Source organism: Lepidothrix coronata, unplaced genomic scaffold (assembly GCF_001604755.1).
Source record: "Lepidothrix coronata isolate B3197 unplaced genomic scaffold, Lepidothrix_coronata-1.0 Scaffold174, whole genome shotgun sequence".
In the NCBI taxonomy this organism is placed as follows: Eukaryota; Metazoa; Chordata; class Aves; order Passeriformes; family Pipridae; genus Lepidothrix; species Lepidothrix coronata.
The window spans coordinates 45,417-61,244 of record NW_016690354.1 but is presented as its reverse complement, the minus strand read 5'-3'; the positions used below and the strand labels follow the sequence as shown (position 1 = coordinate 61,244).

At 41.7% G+C, this 15,828-nt stretch overlaps 2 protein-coding genes across 4 annotated transcripts in view; one reads left to right on the top strand and one right to left on the bottom strand.

The window, feature by feature from the left end:
* Positions 1-42: 42 nt before the first annotated feature.
* AAMDC (adipogenesis associated Mth938 domain containing) lies at positions 43-9,542 on the top strand. 2 transcript variants are annotated; one of them, XM_017830181.1, is made up of 4 exons: positions 43-94; positions 3,739-3,889; positions 7,060-7,155; positions 7,880-9,542. In XM_017830181.1, exons 2-4 carry the CDS (start codon positions 3,758-3,760, stop codon positions 8,018-8,020), a joined length of 369 nt encoding a protein of 122 aa, XP_017685670.1. In that variant the 5' UTR covers positions 43-94; positions 3,739-3,757; the 3' UTR covers positions 8,021-9,542. The 2 variants fall into 2 exon arrangements, with proteins under 2 accessions (XP_017685670.1, XP_017685669.1); XM_017830180.1 differs by having other exon boundaries at positions 78-188.
* A 3,553-nt stretch (positions 9,543-13,095) lies between these two features.
* Positions 13,096-15,828, bottom strand: part of INTS4 (integrator complex subunit 4) — a 32,438-nt gene continuing 29,705 nt past the window's right edge. For both annotated transcript variants that reach the window (XM_017830157.1, XM_017830158.1), the window contains exon 23: positions 13,096-14,734. In XM_017830157.1, the coding sequence (XP_017685646.1) occupies positions 14,541-14,734 (194 nt within the window). In that variant the 3' untranslated portion in view covers positions 13,096-14,540. The remainder of the gene's footprint in view (positions 14,735-15,828) is intronic.

Genomic DNA, 15,828 nt, shown 5'->3' with positions numbered 1-15,828 from the left:
TGAGAGGGCGGTAGCTGGGAGGCCCCGCCCCCGCCCCGCGGGGGCGGGGTGGAGGCGGTGCGCGCCGGGGCAAAGGGGCCGCGCGCTCGGGGCGGTGAGTGCGGCGCGTCAGGGAGCTCGGCGTGAGGGGCGGCAGGGAGCGAGGGCAGGGAGACTCCGGTCCTGGGCTGAGCCTGAGCCTTGTCACGGTACCGGTCCTCATCCCAGTCCCCGTCCTGATCCCAGCCCCGATCGTGGTCCTGATCCGGGTCCTGGTCCCGGTCCTTGTGCCCCGTTACGCAAGGCTATGTTTCGAGGGGTTCCAGAGCTGTACCCTCCCTTCTCCCTTTTCCCGCTCCCATTCCGTGGTGCTTCCCTGGGTTCTCTGTCCTCGCCTCCTTCTTCTCCCCACTTTGTTCCCAAAGTGCCATCCCCACCTTTTCTTACCAGCGTCCCCCTTCCACCGTGACCTCCCCGATTAATTCGTCTTGACCAGACTCCCCGGCGAAGTGGGATTGCCGAATTCCCAAAATATGTTTTCCTCCTTTATAAACTTGAGATCTTCCCCCTCCCTACTCAGCTCGCTTAAATTTCTCCCAGCCTTTGTACTTGCCTTTCTGCTGTCTGTTTTTAATCCTGACCTGCCTCTCCAGCTGCTGTATCCCCTGGAATGGGAATTCTCTCACCTCTACCTCCTAACCCTGTTCCCAGGCAGTGCTGGAGAACCACATTGTCTTCTGATTCCTTACAGGGGTTTGTTCTGCCCAAAATTTTACTTACACCAATTTTCTCTTTCACTTTTATCTTCCTTGGTCTCGGGTTGCCCTTTGGATTTTATGAAACATTTCTTTCCTTCTGCAGTGTCTCAATAAAATATTATCAGGTGCACTGCCCTTGTTCACCTCTTTTATTCTCTTTATCATTGGTGGGTGCTGCTCTGGGACAGAAGACAGGTGTGCTGGCAATCTCAAAATCCACCCGCTTGCACAACTGCACTTCAATCTCAAGTTTCTTCCATTTCGTTCTCAGCTACTTTTGTCTTCTGCCATCCTTAGCCACTGCTTCATTTCTCTCTTTCACTATAGTCTCCTGGCATAAACTTGGATTTTGCCTCGTTTTAAGTTCTGCTTCCCTTATTTCTGATGCTTTTAAACTTTCATGACTTTGCTTACAGAGCCCTGAACCATTTTCTCCTCCTTGTCTCTTTGTGTTTCAACTACTGCAGTTTACAGAAATTGCTATTTTAGGTTGTACTTTCAAGTCATTTAGTTCAAGCAAGGTCTCTTTTATTTTAAGTGTTACTATATGTTTTTATACTGTACATTTCTCACAGTCAGTAATTTAAAAAAATAATTTGTCTGAGAACTATTTTCCTACTCCTTGGTGATTGGACCATGCCCTGCCTCAAAGAACGTCCAAAGTTCTTGTCAATAAGTTCATTCTTATTTACTCTAGTCTAAGATACTCATATTTATTCAAATAGCCTGCCCTTACTGATATTCTCTGGCAGTATTATGGGAAATAGTTTTAGATTATCAATTTGTATTTATGCCATGTAAATTTTGTTTCTTCATTTCTGCTACTTACTTATTTCTGTGCTCTTTGGAAAAGATAGCATGGAATCTTTGCTCTCCCATTTGCAGTTTGTGCCTGTTTGATTGCACAGTTCCAGTCTTGTAGTACTGTTTGGATTAGGGAAGCTGATATTCCTCATCATTTTATCGTTCATTCACCTCTGTCCAACCTCCAGGTCTAATTCCACCATTTCCTCTCAAAAGTAGTATACTCAAAAATTATTTTCATTCTTCAGAGCCAGGTTCTGGGGGGTTTGTTCCACCTTTACTCTTCAATTTCATTTTGTTGGGACTACTGCTGGTTATTTCTTCAGCTACAATCTCCCTTCAGGCAGACTTTTGGAAAAAGAGTCATACAAGCCTTTGTTTGAATCCCTTGCATCATGGATGTGTGATGAGAGAATCTAGGATATATGAATCCAAGCAAGTTCCTGTTCCCTGTAGCTTCTTGCCTGGCTTCCTGTTCAGCAGGACATATGTGCCACAAACGTCACACAGGAATGAGAAGGAAAAGAATCGCCCCACTATCCTGTGTGAGAAGCACCTCTGGCAAACTCAGTCCTATGCTGGATCCAAAGTAATGCCTTTTTTCCTTCGTGCAATGTTTTAGGCGGATACTGAGACCTGCTCCTGGCAATCTGAGGAGAGCATGTCCCATCTAGCTGTGCTGTGTCTGTTGTAGCACGTGCAAGATGGGAAGGGTGGCTTCCAGGAGGACTGGAAGCCTGGTCATCCAAAGATTTCTCTTTTGCAAGGGCAGTGCCTTTAATCTGTGCCACCAGGGTTCCTATGATGAATTTACACAATTCAATTCCTGGTAAATTTAAACAACTCAAAAGTAAAGGATGAAAATCTGTGTATCTGGAAGGATCTGCCACAGAGATTTTCTGGATTAGCCAGAGGTGGAGCCTCTTTTTACTGCAGAAACATCCAGTTTTCTTCATAATGCAGATTTCAGACCAGGTGAACTGGAAGGGCGGAAAGGTGACTCTACCCCTGAGATGTGTCAGTGGACTGCCATGCTAGTCTAACACACTTCCAGGGTACATCATCACCCCTTGATTCCTCTCTTTTCCTCTACTGCCCGAATCACACCAGCAATCGGACTGCAGTAACATGAGGGACTGTGAGGAGGGTGAAAGCTTCCGCGGTGAGATAACACCGAGAGATAACACAGAGAGATAACACAGTACTTTGTGAGGCAGAGCCCCTGCCCTGGTGGTGCCCAGCAGTGCCTGTGACAGCAGATCCAAACATTGCTGCGGCACACACCAAAAAGCAGTTGGTCTATAGCGGCACCAATAAGGGTCTGTCTAGTTCCAGGCAATAGACATCAAAGAAAGATGCATACCAGTTGCTGGATGCCACAGAAAAAAAGGAGGAAATAAGCAGAGATTTAGAAAACATGACTGAAGGGAAGTTTATTTGATCTAAATGAGGGGGAAAAAAAACTGAGTGAAATCTTCAAGAAAACAAAAAAAAATGGTGAAAAAGACAAAAATTAAGCTGTTTTACTTGTCCCCAACAGAAAAATTTAGAAACAATGGGTTTAAGTTGAAACAATGAAGATTGAGGTCAAACAATTAGACAAGTTGCTATTTGGATGTATAACTATTGTGGGAGACTTGCCCTCTGTCAGGAGGGATGGGGGAGAGAAGGTTTGACTCCTTTACACCCCTGGAAGTCTTGTTTGCTGTAGCAGTATGGCAGTGCCACTGTTTGGTTCATGGCTTTTCTGTTGGGTTTGTTTGTTTGTTTGGCATTTCTTTTTAGCCTCATTTGCCACTTTAGTGAAGCAGCCAAAGTAATAGTGTAGATCTCAGATATTTTAGGAAATTATTATCATCTTCATTGTACATTTTAGGGAGAAGATTAAAACCCAGATGTGAGAGGATATTCTGGCACTTGATCCCTGTTGATAGTTTTAAAAGTTGAATACCGAGTACTTGTACAGATTTAGCACATAAAATGATTTGCACAAAATCCTGCACCAAATCCCCAAGAGGACTGGTAATTCAACAAATCTGCTGATCCTCAGTTCAAGTCTGTTGTCACAAAGTCACGTGGATGAAGTCTGTAATAGTGTTTCCTTCCTGGCTCCTTGGGGCAAGGACAGAATTTTCCGTTTTTATTAACGTGCTGCATATGTTGGCCTGATGTTATATATTAAATATCCTTTTTCCAGACTTTGTTTCAACTTTGTGATGTCTTCCCCTGAAATTGCTTCCCTTTCTTGGGGTCAGATGAAGGTGAAAGGCTGCTCTACAACATATAAGGACTGCAAAGTATGGCCGGGAGGAAGCCGGACATGGGATTGGCGAGAAACTGGGACTAATGTAAGTTCACTGTTTACTACCCTGCATTTAAAACAGGAGTCTGAGAATGGTCCAGAGAACAGTTCCAGCCAGAAATTCAGCGAGTTGCCTTTTTCTTTCATCTAGCCGTTAGACTTCGCCTGGTAAGAACTGAATGTACATTTTGGAGGTGACTGTGGAGAGGTCAGAGGGCTGCAGATGCACAGTGTCCTACATGCAACAGGATGTAGCAACTGATGCCATGAGTCCTCACAGCTACCCTGACCAAATAACAATCACACACCTTAGAGCTTTCAAACAACATCGTGCACCTGGCTAAGAGGGCAATTGTCATAAGATGCCAGTAGCAACCTCTCTTCAGACCATCTAAACAAAAGTTGTCTTGAGTGAGATAGGAGAAGAAATTATGAGAAGTAAAAAAATCAAGAGTCACTGACCTTACATGTTTGGAAGACAACAATGCATGTGGTTTAGTTTATATCCTTTTCCTTGGGGTCTCTTGTACTTATTTCAGAGGAAAAATATGCAGATGCAGTGTCATATTCACTAGTTTCTGTGTGAAAAGCTCAGCCTGGCTAACCACACAGTGACTTCTCTTGGAAGCCTTATACTAAGTGCTTGCCCTTGTAATTTTTAAAGTTTATCTGTAAATGCAATCAGAATTGTATAAAAGTGCATGGAACAGTGTTGATGTTCCAGATTTAGAAGCAGTATTGAATCTATTGCGTTAGGAACTCAATGTTGATAATTCTCCCCATATTAGAGCTTGCACTGGCATAGATAATTGGCTAGAAAAAAAAAGTTCCACGCTTTCAAAGCAAAAGTTAAAGCACAGAAGAACTGTGTACTGGCCAAGGCTTAGACCCAGCACCTGCAGCTGTATCCACGCAGAGGATACAGCTCTGTTGAATTCATTTTGACACAACTGAAGTGCAGAACCTTTGGTTTCAGAACTTCAACTGTAGTATTTGGGGGAACAGAACTTTTTTAAGCCATCAGGGCTCAATTTATGCAGAGTAAGTTTATGCCAAGAGAAAGGTGGTGCTGTCGTGCAAAGATATCTGCACCTTGCAGAGAGAAAGGTAGCTGTATATGTAACCTTTTAAAATGTATTTCCTTTATGGTCTGATTATAAAAAACTAAGTTTTGGCTGGCTGTTCAAAGGGCTGGGTCATGTGGTGAGAGTCACTGTTTGTTTGACAGTATTGTTTTCCTGGTTTATATGCACAGGACTGGAGAAGCAGAACAGATAGGGTAGCTGAAAAGTTCCCAACTAGTTTCCAGCTCAGTCACAGATCGATATTCATTCCAACCACTGAAAAACTTTGGTTTCAAATTATAAGTATTTATTGACATTAAGAAGTTGTGCTTTCTTTTGGAAGTTTCTAGCAACCGATATCTTAATGTCACAGATAAAATCTTTAAATCCATAAGTTTTAGAGTTCTGCAAATGAAACAAGAATAAACAAGTCTGTTAAATTAAAATTGCAGGAGAAAAAATATGGTTGGGTTCTTTGGAGATGTAGGTTTTCTGCCATCCTTTTTTATATAATCAGGAAGTAAAAAATATCTATTTAGGGTTTGTTGCCTGTAAAGCTCCTGCTGTAGGTCAGTCCTATCCTTGCAGCTCTAAGGAGATAGGTGATTTGCTTTTAAAATGAATAGCAGGCAACAGATATTAAGAATAGAACTAAGCTTTTCTAGACTGCATCTCCAACTTGAGAAGAAGTGTAAAAAAATTGATCAGTAGGATTCAACAGGTGCATTTTCTGTGTGTTTTTTTACGGTGTACTACAGTGTGCCTACTTTCTCTGAGCGTGTTTTTCCTGAGGTAGATGGAACTGAAGTTTGGGAAACAAGCAGTGCTGGTCATGTCCCACACTCTAGCTGGAGATAAATTGCATCCTCTCCTTCTCTGCTGTCACACTGCTGTCTTGTATGGCATTCTTTCATCAGGAAAATTGTGTAACTGGCCCTGCAAGGTTCTGTAGCTAAGCACTAATAGCCATATTAGACTAACGGTCCATATGGTTTCGTTTAAGGTAGTCCTGTGAATGATTCTCATGGATCCCTTCTGACTTGAGGTATTCTGTGATTCTGTGAACTTGGAGAACCATAGAGGTGAATCATCTCTGTTACTGAAACTTCAGATACCAGCCAAGCTAAAGCCTTTCTTGTGGAATAAGCTTAATGCACTCATTGGAAGTTGCACTCTACCATGGAAGGCTTCAGGAGATCATTTGTTTCAGCTTGACAAGCCTTACTTGCTTACTTACTTGAGTTTCTCTCACTTGAAGCAGATAAACTCATCTCAGACCTCTAAAAAACTTCAGAATTTTACTAAAAAAGGGGGGAGAAATAGTGTTTATGGTTTTAAAATAGAAGTGCACACCAAAGAGGGGGCAAATTCTAGCCACAGGTTGTACTGAGAAACTGAATCCAGGAGAGTTAGTGTGACATAATAATATTTTATTTTACTATTGAAGGTGTATTTATGGATTCATATGTTTAAAGTGTGCTAGGAATAAATGGGTGTGCGTCTTTAAAAACTCAGTTAATGTATTATGAAAGTTCTTTCCTTCTTGGAGGGGTTTTGTTTCAAATATTCCTTTCTCAAAATAAAGAATAGTGCAGAAATGGAAGCTGTTAACTGAAATGAAGCTACCCAGTACATTTCAGTCCTCTTTGGTAAATTGGATTTTCAAAGTAAACAAGAAAATTATTTAATCATTTTAATTATTTGAGGAGCTCTTTGTATTTAACGTGAGTACACTTTGGCTTGCCACAATCTTTCTTACAAAAAGATTTTGTTAATTTGAAATCAAACAGCAGTATGTTGCCATTTATTGATTTCACTGTAACTGTTAATATTTATAAAATGCCAGTAGTTAGACATAAATGTCTTAGAAATGTGTAATGTATCTTTTTTTTTTGACTGTTTAATAAGGAATTATAATATAGCCATCAATAGATTAACTGTCATGCTTCATCTGTATATAAAATACCTTTTTCAGTTTCTAGTTTCTAGCTAATTTACCTCCTCTGTGTATGCAGAAAAGAGGGTTGTGTTACATTTTGGTATGGCTAATTTACCCTGCTGCTCTGTGAACAGTTTCAGAACACACAGACACAGCTTTCCTGGTTGATGCTGTCAGTATAACAGACTATTATTTTCCTTCCCTGACACTTAGCATTCTCCAGGAGTGCAACCTGCTGACCTTGAAGAAGTCGTCAAGAAGGATGTTAAAACTGTGGTGATTGGCCGTGGCATGAATGAGGCTTTGCAGGTAGGTTTTTGTTCTGTGAGAAGCATAAACTAGCGCTGGTTTTTTTTCCTCTCTCTCTGATTAGGGAAAAAAATTAAATTGAAGATGCTCCACTAAATTCAGGATTAGCATGACTGAGCTCCTGTCAGGGGTCCCTCTGAGAGAAACATCATTTGAGTTCCTCTGCATTAGTGTCAATGTCGAGCAGTAAACAGGTTTATGTCCTGCTACAGGAGCAACTGAAACAAGAATTTTTCAGTATGTCATTAGTCCCCCTCCTCTTGCAATGGGTGATAAACTGGCTCTCTAGCCTGCTGTGAATACTTTGATAATTCGGCATTTTTGTTACTAATGTTGCCAGGGTGTCATTTCAGCAGATAAACTAGCTACAGAAAGCTCAGAAGTGCTGACTTTACTTCATGAGAAACAACTCTTTAGCTTTCTGGTGGGATGAGTAATACTTTATTTAGATTAAATACCTTTAACTCCAATTCTATTTATTTTTGCAAGAAAGGACTGCATTTTAAAGTGTGCTAAGGAGATATATGATGTGTAGATATAAAAGTAGCTTTATTGAAGATAAAAAATTAAATCAATCTTAGAAATATCGGAGCATATTATTATTTTGGCTATTGGCAGTTACTTAAGTGGTGTTTAACAAATGGCATCAGTGTTCTTCAAGCCTTCCAGTGTAAGGGGAAAAGAATCTAACACTTGCTTTTCCCATTTCCTCTTCTCTTCTGAGGTTCCAGCATCCACCGTGGACTATCTGAAGAAGAACGGGATTGATGTGTTGGTCTTGCAAACGGAGAAGGCTGTGGCAGAGTACAACACCCTGGCTGCTCAGGGTGTCAGAGTGGGGGGAGTCTTCCACTCAACCTGCTGAAGCCTTACAGCTCATCCCGCCTCCCCGGACTGCGGCCAAATCACGGACACACCTCTGCTGAATCAAATTACAGTCAACAGAGTGTGAACTTAGGTGCCAAGGCATGTGTGCACTGACAGTTTATTAGTTCAGGATTTAAACAAATTGAGGGTTCACAAAATGGAGCTGGGAATGAAATTATTTAATTACAGAATAATTTCTGCATGTTCTTAAGATTGGCCTAACCTTCCTCTGAAGGCTGTCCATAGTCTGGTTACTTAGCTTTTCACCTGTTGACTAAATCAGAAGGTTATGTTTTGAATACTTTTTTTAGAAAATGTCCCAAAATTACATTATTGGCTATTGGAATGCAGCCATAAGGTAGCTGATGAGCACAGTCAAGTGATAGATCTGAAGCAATAAGGAAGCACTTTGCCACCACTGGATAAAGTAGTTAAAAATAAAACAAAATTAAAAAGTAAACTCAGAATATGCAACTTTGCCTCCTGCTGGTGACTTCAGTCAGGATATTTGCTAATTTGTGAACATCACATAATGTAACACTTCTAAATTTTTTTATTGAACCTGACAAAGAGGAAAACATCTGCAGGGTATAGACATAAAATATGGGCCCTAAAGAATGTTCTTATTAATTGCCGGTTCTGAGGATTGAGTTGTCCAGTACATATCTATTCAGAAATGCTTAAAATCATCTGAAAGATGCGTTACAAAATCAGAGTTTGCAGCAGCATAGAACGTTGATCCTCAGGAAATCAGTCTAAATTGCTGCTAGCAAGGTGCTGCTGGCAAGCTGGGGATGGATGTGAGAATTATTACTGGTTGTCATAATCTGATGATTTAAATGCTGCACCAACAAATATATTATTACACTGAAAATTTAAAAAGTTCTCTTGGTTGTTGTTCTTGGTGGGCTTCTATTAATATTACCAGTTACAAGTAGATCTTTTTTCCCCACCAGGCTCACTATTTCTTGTTCTGTGCATATTGATTCTGTGTGTATTAATGAAAGTACAAAGACGAGGCTGTACAAGCCCTGAGGCACTTGGTGCTACTCAGGCAGTAGCAGAGAGGCTTAGATTGATATGAGAACACAATGACTCCCCCAAAATACTGTGTTCTTTTTTTGTTTATTTGCTGTAGTAATCATTCAAAACCTTTTATCTGATAAAAAACAATGTGGTGTAAAAGTAAAGGGAAAGTGAGTACTTGAAAGTTTTATCATGCAATCTCCTAATTACAGCAATGTTTTCTGTTAGTGTAGCTATATTTGAGGCAAAATCTTATCTAACCCAGCAGGAACTGCCTTTCCAGCTGCATCTGTGTTCTGTGATGCAGCAGCTGGTAAAATGCTCATTGTAGCTACTATGATATTTTTCTGAATAACTTGCCTGGCGTGAAGTAGAAGGTGAACCACTGACCTAGAAGACTGTGGTCATCCCAAGGGAAGGCCAGCAGAACGAGTTCCTACCAAACCACAGAGTGTGAAGGCTTTTTGCATTAAATGTTGTTATCTTACAGTGAAGGTGGTTTGACTCTTGATTGTGGTCATATATTTGTGTTATTTTGTCAGCTTTTGGGCCTTAAGGCAGCCTCAAATAGGAAGAGGCTTTGTAAGGCTTTGGCTGAGAGGACAGTGCAGTACTTAAAAAACTGGAATGTGAATTACACTGTTAGAACTTGAGCAAACACCTTATCTTTCTCCTCCAGGTTATTTTTTTTTAATATATTTTCATGTTAATGTGGCACATTAATGGTGATGCCACTTTCACCAAAACTGCTCAGCCCAGGTTCTGCATTTGAGAAAAACTGTGGGTTCCTCACACTGCTGCTGCTACACGATTCATCCTCCCAAAAGGCATGTGAGAAGCAGAGCCCATATTGCATTGCTAGGTGACTTTCAGAAGTGAGCCCTACCCAGCTTTGTGCTGCAGCCTCTTTATTCTTCCCTTCATCTGGCAACTCGTAGGATACAGAAGATTCCACTTCCAAAACAGGGAGCTGCAGTGTGCAAAGAAGTGGATTTCTGTTTTTAAAGGCAAACTGCTAAGTTTCACCACCATCAGTACAAAATTTCAGTGTCAACAAGGAGATTATCTGCTGTAAGCCTTTTCCATCCTTGTCTTCTATTGCTGCTCTCGTCACAGCTTCCTGAGTCAGCGTTGTCAGTTCCCAAAAAGCGTCTGCTCCACTTGGGCTGCTCCAGTCCCTGAAAGCCCCGATTTCCTTCTTGGTGCCTGAAATTGCTTTGCTACATGGTGGAAACAGCTGGGACTGATTCATCAAAAAATTCCACCAGAGCTCAAACCAGTGTCTTTGTTAAATTGCTGCTTTCAGCTAGAGCCATAAATAATTCATTAAAATTACGGGCTCATCTCCCAAATCATGGGAATGCACTTTTATAGGGCAGGATTTCTCACATACACCATTGCTCTGCCTCCCACCAGGAAAACTATGTCCCAGTAGGCAGCGAACTCCCACCCTGACACTGAAATTAAAGCCGAGCTGCGGCTGGGCTGGGAGCCAGGAAGATTCCACCCCAGCTGCTCCGCCGCCCAGCGGGTCAGTCCCCAGCCCTTATCTTTGTGCAGCAGCATGTGCGAGCTGGCAGCCAGGACAAACAGGCTGTAAAGAGGCTCACTGACACACCGAATGCAACACGACCAGCATTCTTAAGGGACATCAGGCAGGAATTGTGCAAAGCGTGGCATCCAAGAGCCTTCAACTTTGTTTTGGAGTCCCACTAATACGGCATTAGCAAACTGTAAAGTAAAAAGACAGCCTTTCTGCATTCCTGGTGCCTGCTACTAAGAATAAAATGGAAGATGCAAGTGAAATAAAATGAAAAAAGTGATTGTAACTCAAACAAGTGAAACAGGATTCCACAGGAAATCCATTTCTGTCAGCTGGAACCTAAGATGACCTGCACAGTACGGTGCAGAGTGCAAGTCTTATGAAGAGCAGCTGAGGAAGCTGGGAGTGTTCAGGCTGGAGGAGGCTCAGGGGGGACCCTATCTCTCTCTACAACAGCCTGAAAGGAGGTTGTAGCCTGTGGGGGGTCAGTCTCTTCTCCCAGGTAGCAAGGGACAGAATAAGAGGAAGCAGCCTCAAGTCGCACCAGAGGAGTTTTAGACTCGATATTAGGAAAAATTTCTTCCCCAAAAGAGTTGTCAAGCATTGGAACAGGCTGCCCAGGAAATCAGTGGAGTTGCCACCCCTGGAAGTGTTCAAAAGACATGTGGATGTGGCATTTGGGGACATGGCTTAAAGGTGGGCTTGGCAGTGCTCTGTTAATGGTTGGACTCGATGATCTTAGCAGTCTTTTCCAACACAAATGATTCAATGATGTCATACAGTCCGATTTAAATGCATGCCCTGTTTTTCTGTCTTCCCAAGAACTTGCTTTGTACTTTTTGCACGGAGTGTACCTGCCCACTTAGGTCTTTTGTACTTTTTAAAATAAGGGAGGTGAAAGCTACAGCAGGTCCAAGTTAATGTCTCATAGGCTTCAACTTTGTTCCCAATACATTTATGCATTGTTTTAAGAGCTCTTGACTCGATAATTGCATTATTTACTTTCAAATTGGCCTAATGAATTTTGGTGGACTTGAGCAATCTAAATACGAATTTCCCATTAAATGTATTCAGAGTTGGGCTTCCTCACACACAGATGCCATATGTAATTAAATCCAGAAAGTTAATGGTAAACAGGACAACACATTTTCACACCACTAAGCCACACCTCTTTCACATGAGGTCAGCCTTTTCCTTGCTCTGCCAGATTCTTGACCCTCTTCCCTTACCTCTAACTAAGAGGTACAGTGCAGATGTGAGGGCTGTTTGAACATGGTTAGTTTTTAGCAAATTATTTGCCCTTCCTTTGTAGATTGCTCAATTTCCCTGTGGCAGCAGCTGTACTGGCACCGAGTTCCTACCCTTGGAGCCATCTGAGAGAACAGAATCTCCCTGTACTTGGCTGATTGTGATCTGAAGTCCTCTGTTCCCTCTTCAACAGAGATGAAAGATGCAAATTATCTTTGAGCATGACTACAGCCCTTTGTTTTTCTTTTCATTGTGAGATCAATCATCTTATAGGCTATTGCAGGGCAGAAGCCCAAAAATTATCCAAAATAAATGACAACTGGTGAATGGGTAGAAATTATTCTGAGATGACACAAGGTCCTGCAGCTCCACAAAGAGTGTGAACTCTGGTATTTTTGAGAGTAGAAAAACCCGGGGATGGAAAGAAAGAGCCAACATCTAGATTTAAACAACTACAGTAACACGTGCTTTTTATACAAATTTCCTTTCAGATTTCCCATATATTGGAACATGGCATGAAATGGTCAGTCCTAAGCACAAATACAGGCTGGGTGGAGAAGGGATTGACAGCAGCTCTTTTCCACAGCCCTTAGTATTGGATTCCCGTTGGTAATACAGAAGGCAATTGATCTTTGCCTAATATGTTGCATGGAAGGAGCTGAAGGACAGCATGAGGGGGAAAAATGGTAGAAATTTGATCCAGTGCTTAGAAAAAGAGAGAAAGATGCCAAAATTCTGATATTGAAAATATGTGCTGTGCCTACCACAGCATCCATTATGGCCTGGAGCATATGGACACCATTTAAATTAGAAACTTTACTGGGATGACAAACTGCAGAAATACTCGTGAAGTGCAAAAATGAGAGGAAGAAAAAAAAAGTCCGTAATGAGCTCACTCAACTCGTCAAGTATCCGCCCAGACACAGAGATACATCAACCCTGCCTGCCGGGAACTGAACTGAGGATGCCAAAGTCAAGTCAGACAATAACAACTCAGCTGTCAGAGGTGCAGAAGATTTTCAAAGCAGTGCCCCAAAGTGAAACACCAAAAACCAGTTTGTAAGAGCAGAAGAGCTAAGAAAGGATATTTAATTCAAGAATATCTAAAGCAGCAGCAAAGTTTAATGGCTATGAGCCTTTGTGCCACAACGTCAGTGCTAAAAAATTAAAATCACAAAAAATGTGGAGTAATTGTATTAGCCAAGTACCATGCAGGCATCCATGTTCAGTCATATAATAAAGAGGAAACAGAATACCACAAGTTTTCCAATTTTATTGCAGGAAAGCACATAAGGGGTTATTATTTACACTAATCTCTGCATAACTGGAAAGTATTTCTTCACGGCTTTGTTTACTTGCTAAAAATACATCTTTTTTAAAAAAAAACAAAAACCCAACTGATTTATGAACACAGGTAGCATTTGGCTGCTGCACTAGAATGTTTCACACATTAAGTCCTCCTAGAAAATCATACCAAAGGATTGCTACAAATCATAGGAGGTTCCTCAGTCCACTAAGCCTGGCACACAGAAGTGATGCACAGACACACTTCCGGACAGGAATGCCAGATGGATCACGTTTTAACTAAGTTCTTGTTCCTCTGTAGTCCCAGCTCACCTCCAGAAGGGAATACTGACAAGTTGCTTGACTGCTGCTTAATTGAGAGCATGTTCAGCTACTTCAGCTGATCAGAGTGCCAAAAGTACTGCTGAGTTGAAAAACGTAGATTTTTCTCATCCTGCTAAGTATTGGTTCAGGCCGGGATCACCACACGGAAACAGATCCTGTAAAGCTTAGTGCAACATCGTTAGGAATTTTCCAACTGGTACTTGATCACGTTGTTCCTCAAGATGTACAAATGTGCAATAGGAGAGCTGGGTTACATCTCAGGGATGGAGATTGTTCTACTCCATTTCACATAAACGAACAAAAGCCATAACATACTGCTCTGTTCCTGTAACTCAGCTAAATTCCATGTCCTGCTGACTGAAGTTCTGCTGCTGGCACGAACAGGTTCCTTCTCCTCCTGCACCATGAACAACCTGTGCCCTCCCCAAAGCTGTACGAGCTTCAGTACAGCTGTAGAAGATGTAAACCAGCTCCAGATTTAGCCTATGGCAATTGGGAATTTCCCTCAGAGGTGCAGTTCCCATGCAAGAACAATAGTACTTTAGAATATGCTTTTTTACTAAGAAATTAGGTACCAGTGCACAAATGCAAGTTTTAGACACTAAAAAACAAAACAAAACAAAAAACCTCCACAAAACAAACAAACAAAAAAGACCAAATCCAAACAAACCCCCACAAAACCCTGAACTCCTCAGCTTCACTTAAGAGTACTGTAAAAATAACATTGATTTCTGTGCCCAAGCATTTACATAGTAAATACATAGCAGAAAATGTACAGGCCTTGGAGAGAAATTTTTGATACATAAAAACTGAAGATATGGCCCAGTGAAATTACTACTGCAATGCTGATTGAGAACTGTCTGTTTTTGTTAAGTCAATGTAAAAAGATCTGCATTTTCTTGAAATCACTCTTAACTAGCTGAATAACTCTGCTGCTGAGGAGACCAACTGTTCTTCAGCAACTTTATTTTGATGTCTGTTTTGGCTTGGTTTGCTCTCTTGGACAGAGCATCTTGTTTTCTTGTAACCCAACCTAGCAATCCCATAAATAGGTTTCTTTCAGCAATAGACTTCACCGCCTGGCAGGTTTGGGCATTATATACACCTTGACAGGTTTGCTGAATGGTATGGTCCCCTCTATGCCATTTTCAGATGGTGGGAGAGTCTCCAAGCTCTCACTCCAGGTAGATTTAGGAATTCTAGCAGATGCCTTGCTCCTGTTGGAATTGTAAGCCAGTAGCAACCTCACTTCAATCTGGCATGGCTCTGCAGAGAAAAAGAACAGAACAACCCAAACATGACTGTCATTGCACAGCAAACCAACACTGAATGGATTTTATACCACATATGCTGGGTAAGTACAGAGCCATTCTGGTCTGCCCAGAATCCAGTCTGGTGTCTGAAAACACAACTTTGCCATTACTTTCGGCACAGCAAAACTAAGTACCGTTTCAGGTTCCCCCGCCTTCTTTGCCATCACTTAAAAAATCTCACCACTAACTTACTTTTAAGTAATTTTTAAAAGTTGCAATTTGTAACTCCAACCAAATAATAAAATCATTAAAATCCCCACAGAACTTGCAGGGCCTGCTCACTGGATTTATGGCAGGACCAATCCAGATGACGTATGATAAGACTTGTGGCACAGGAGATAACTTGAAGATTCTCTTCTGTTGGAGGCTTTTGCACTGCAAGACAGCCTCTCCCTCTTTCAGCAAGTGCAGCTAGGCAGATATTCCTAATCCTGTACATAGGATGATTTCACTTTACTCTTCTCACAGTGGTCACAACCAAATCGGGATTTTAGTCTACACAGTATTACTCTCAGCAGCCTGCTGGACTTAACATGCCCAACAAAATTTTCCTTTCTAGACTGAAAAAGAGATTCTTTTAGGTTTTCTTGATGGACCTGTACTAGTTTTGGCTGGGATAAAGTTAATTTTTCTTTATAGAAGCTTGCATGGTGACATGTTTTGGATTTGTGACCAAAATGGTGTCAACAGCACAGGGATCTTGTAGCTATTGCTGATTAGTGTAATACCCATGAGTTTTCTCATGTTGCCCTTCTGATTCTCTTCCCTGTCCCACTGGGGAGTGAGCACCACGTGGTTTGCAGGGCTTAACTGTATACCAGGGATAACCTACAACAGGAATACGTTAATGAAACTACTGAAACCCACAGGATTTTAAGTCACATGCAGTGGAACTCCAGCCAAGACATCATCAGCACCAGACAGAACACAAGAAATGACCCTCTTTCACAGTTACCCCACAGTTCAGCAAACACCTCCCTGAGCTCACCTTTCACACCACCAACTCTTCTGTTATGTGCAGCTGGCAGTCACCTCTGTCACTTCTGC

Excerpts from the sequence above, each read along its gene's own strand:
- AAMDC (XM_017830181.1), top strand. The coding sequence starts at position 3,758 with ATGTCTTCCCCTGAAATTGCTTCCCTTTCTTGGGGTCAGATGAAGGTG. Across the intron at positions 3,890-7,059 it reads GGCGAGAAACTGGGACTAAT|CATTCTCCAGGAGTGCAACC; the intron begins GTAAGTTCACTG and ends CCTGACACTTAG. Across the intron at positions 7,156-7,879 it reads GCATGAATGAGGCTTTGCAG|GTTCCAGCATCCACCGTGGA; the intron begins GTAGGTTTTTGT and ends TTCTCTTCTGAG.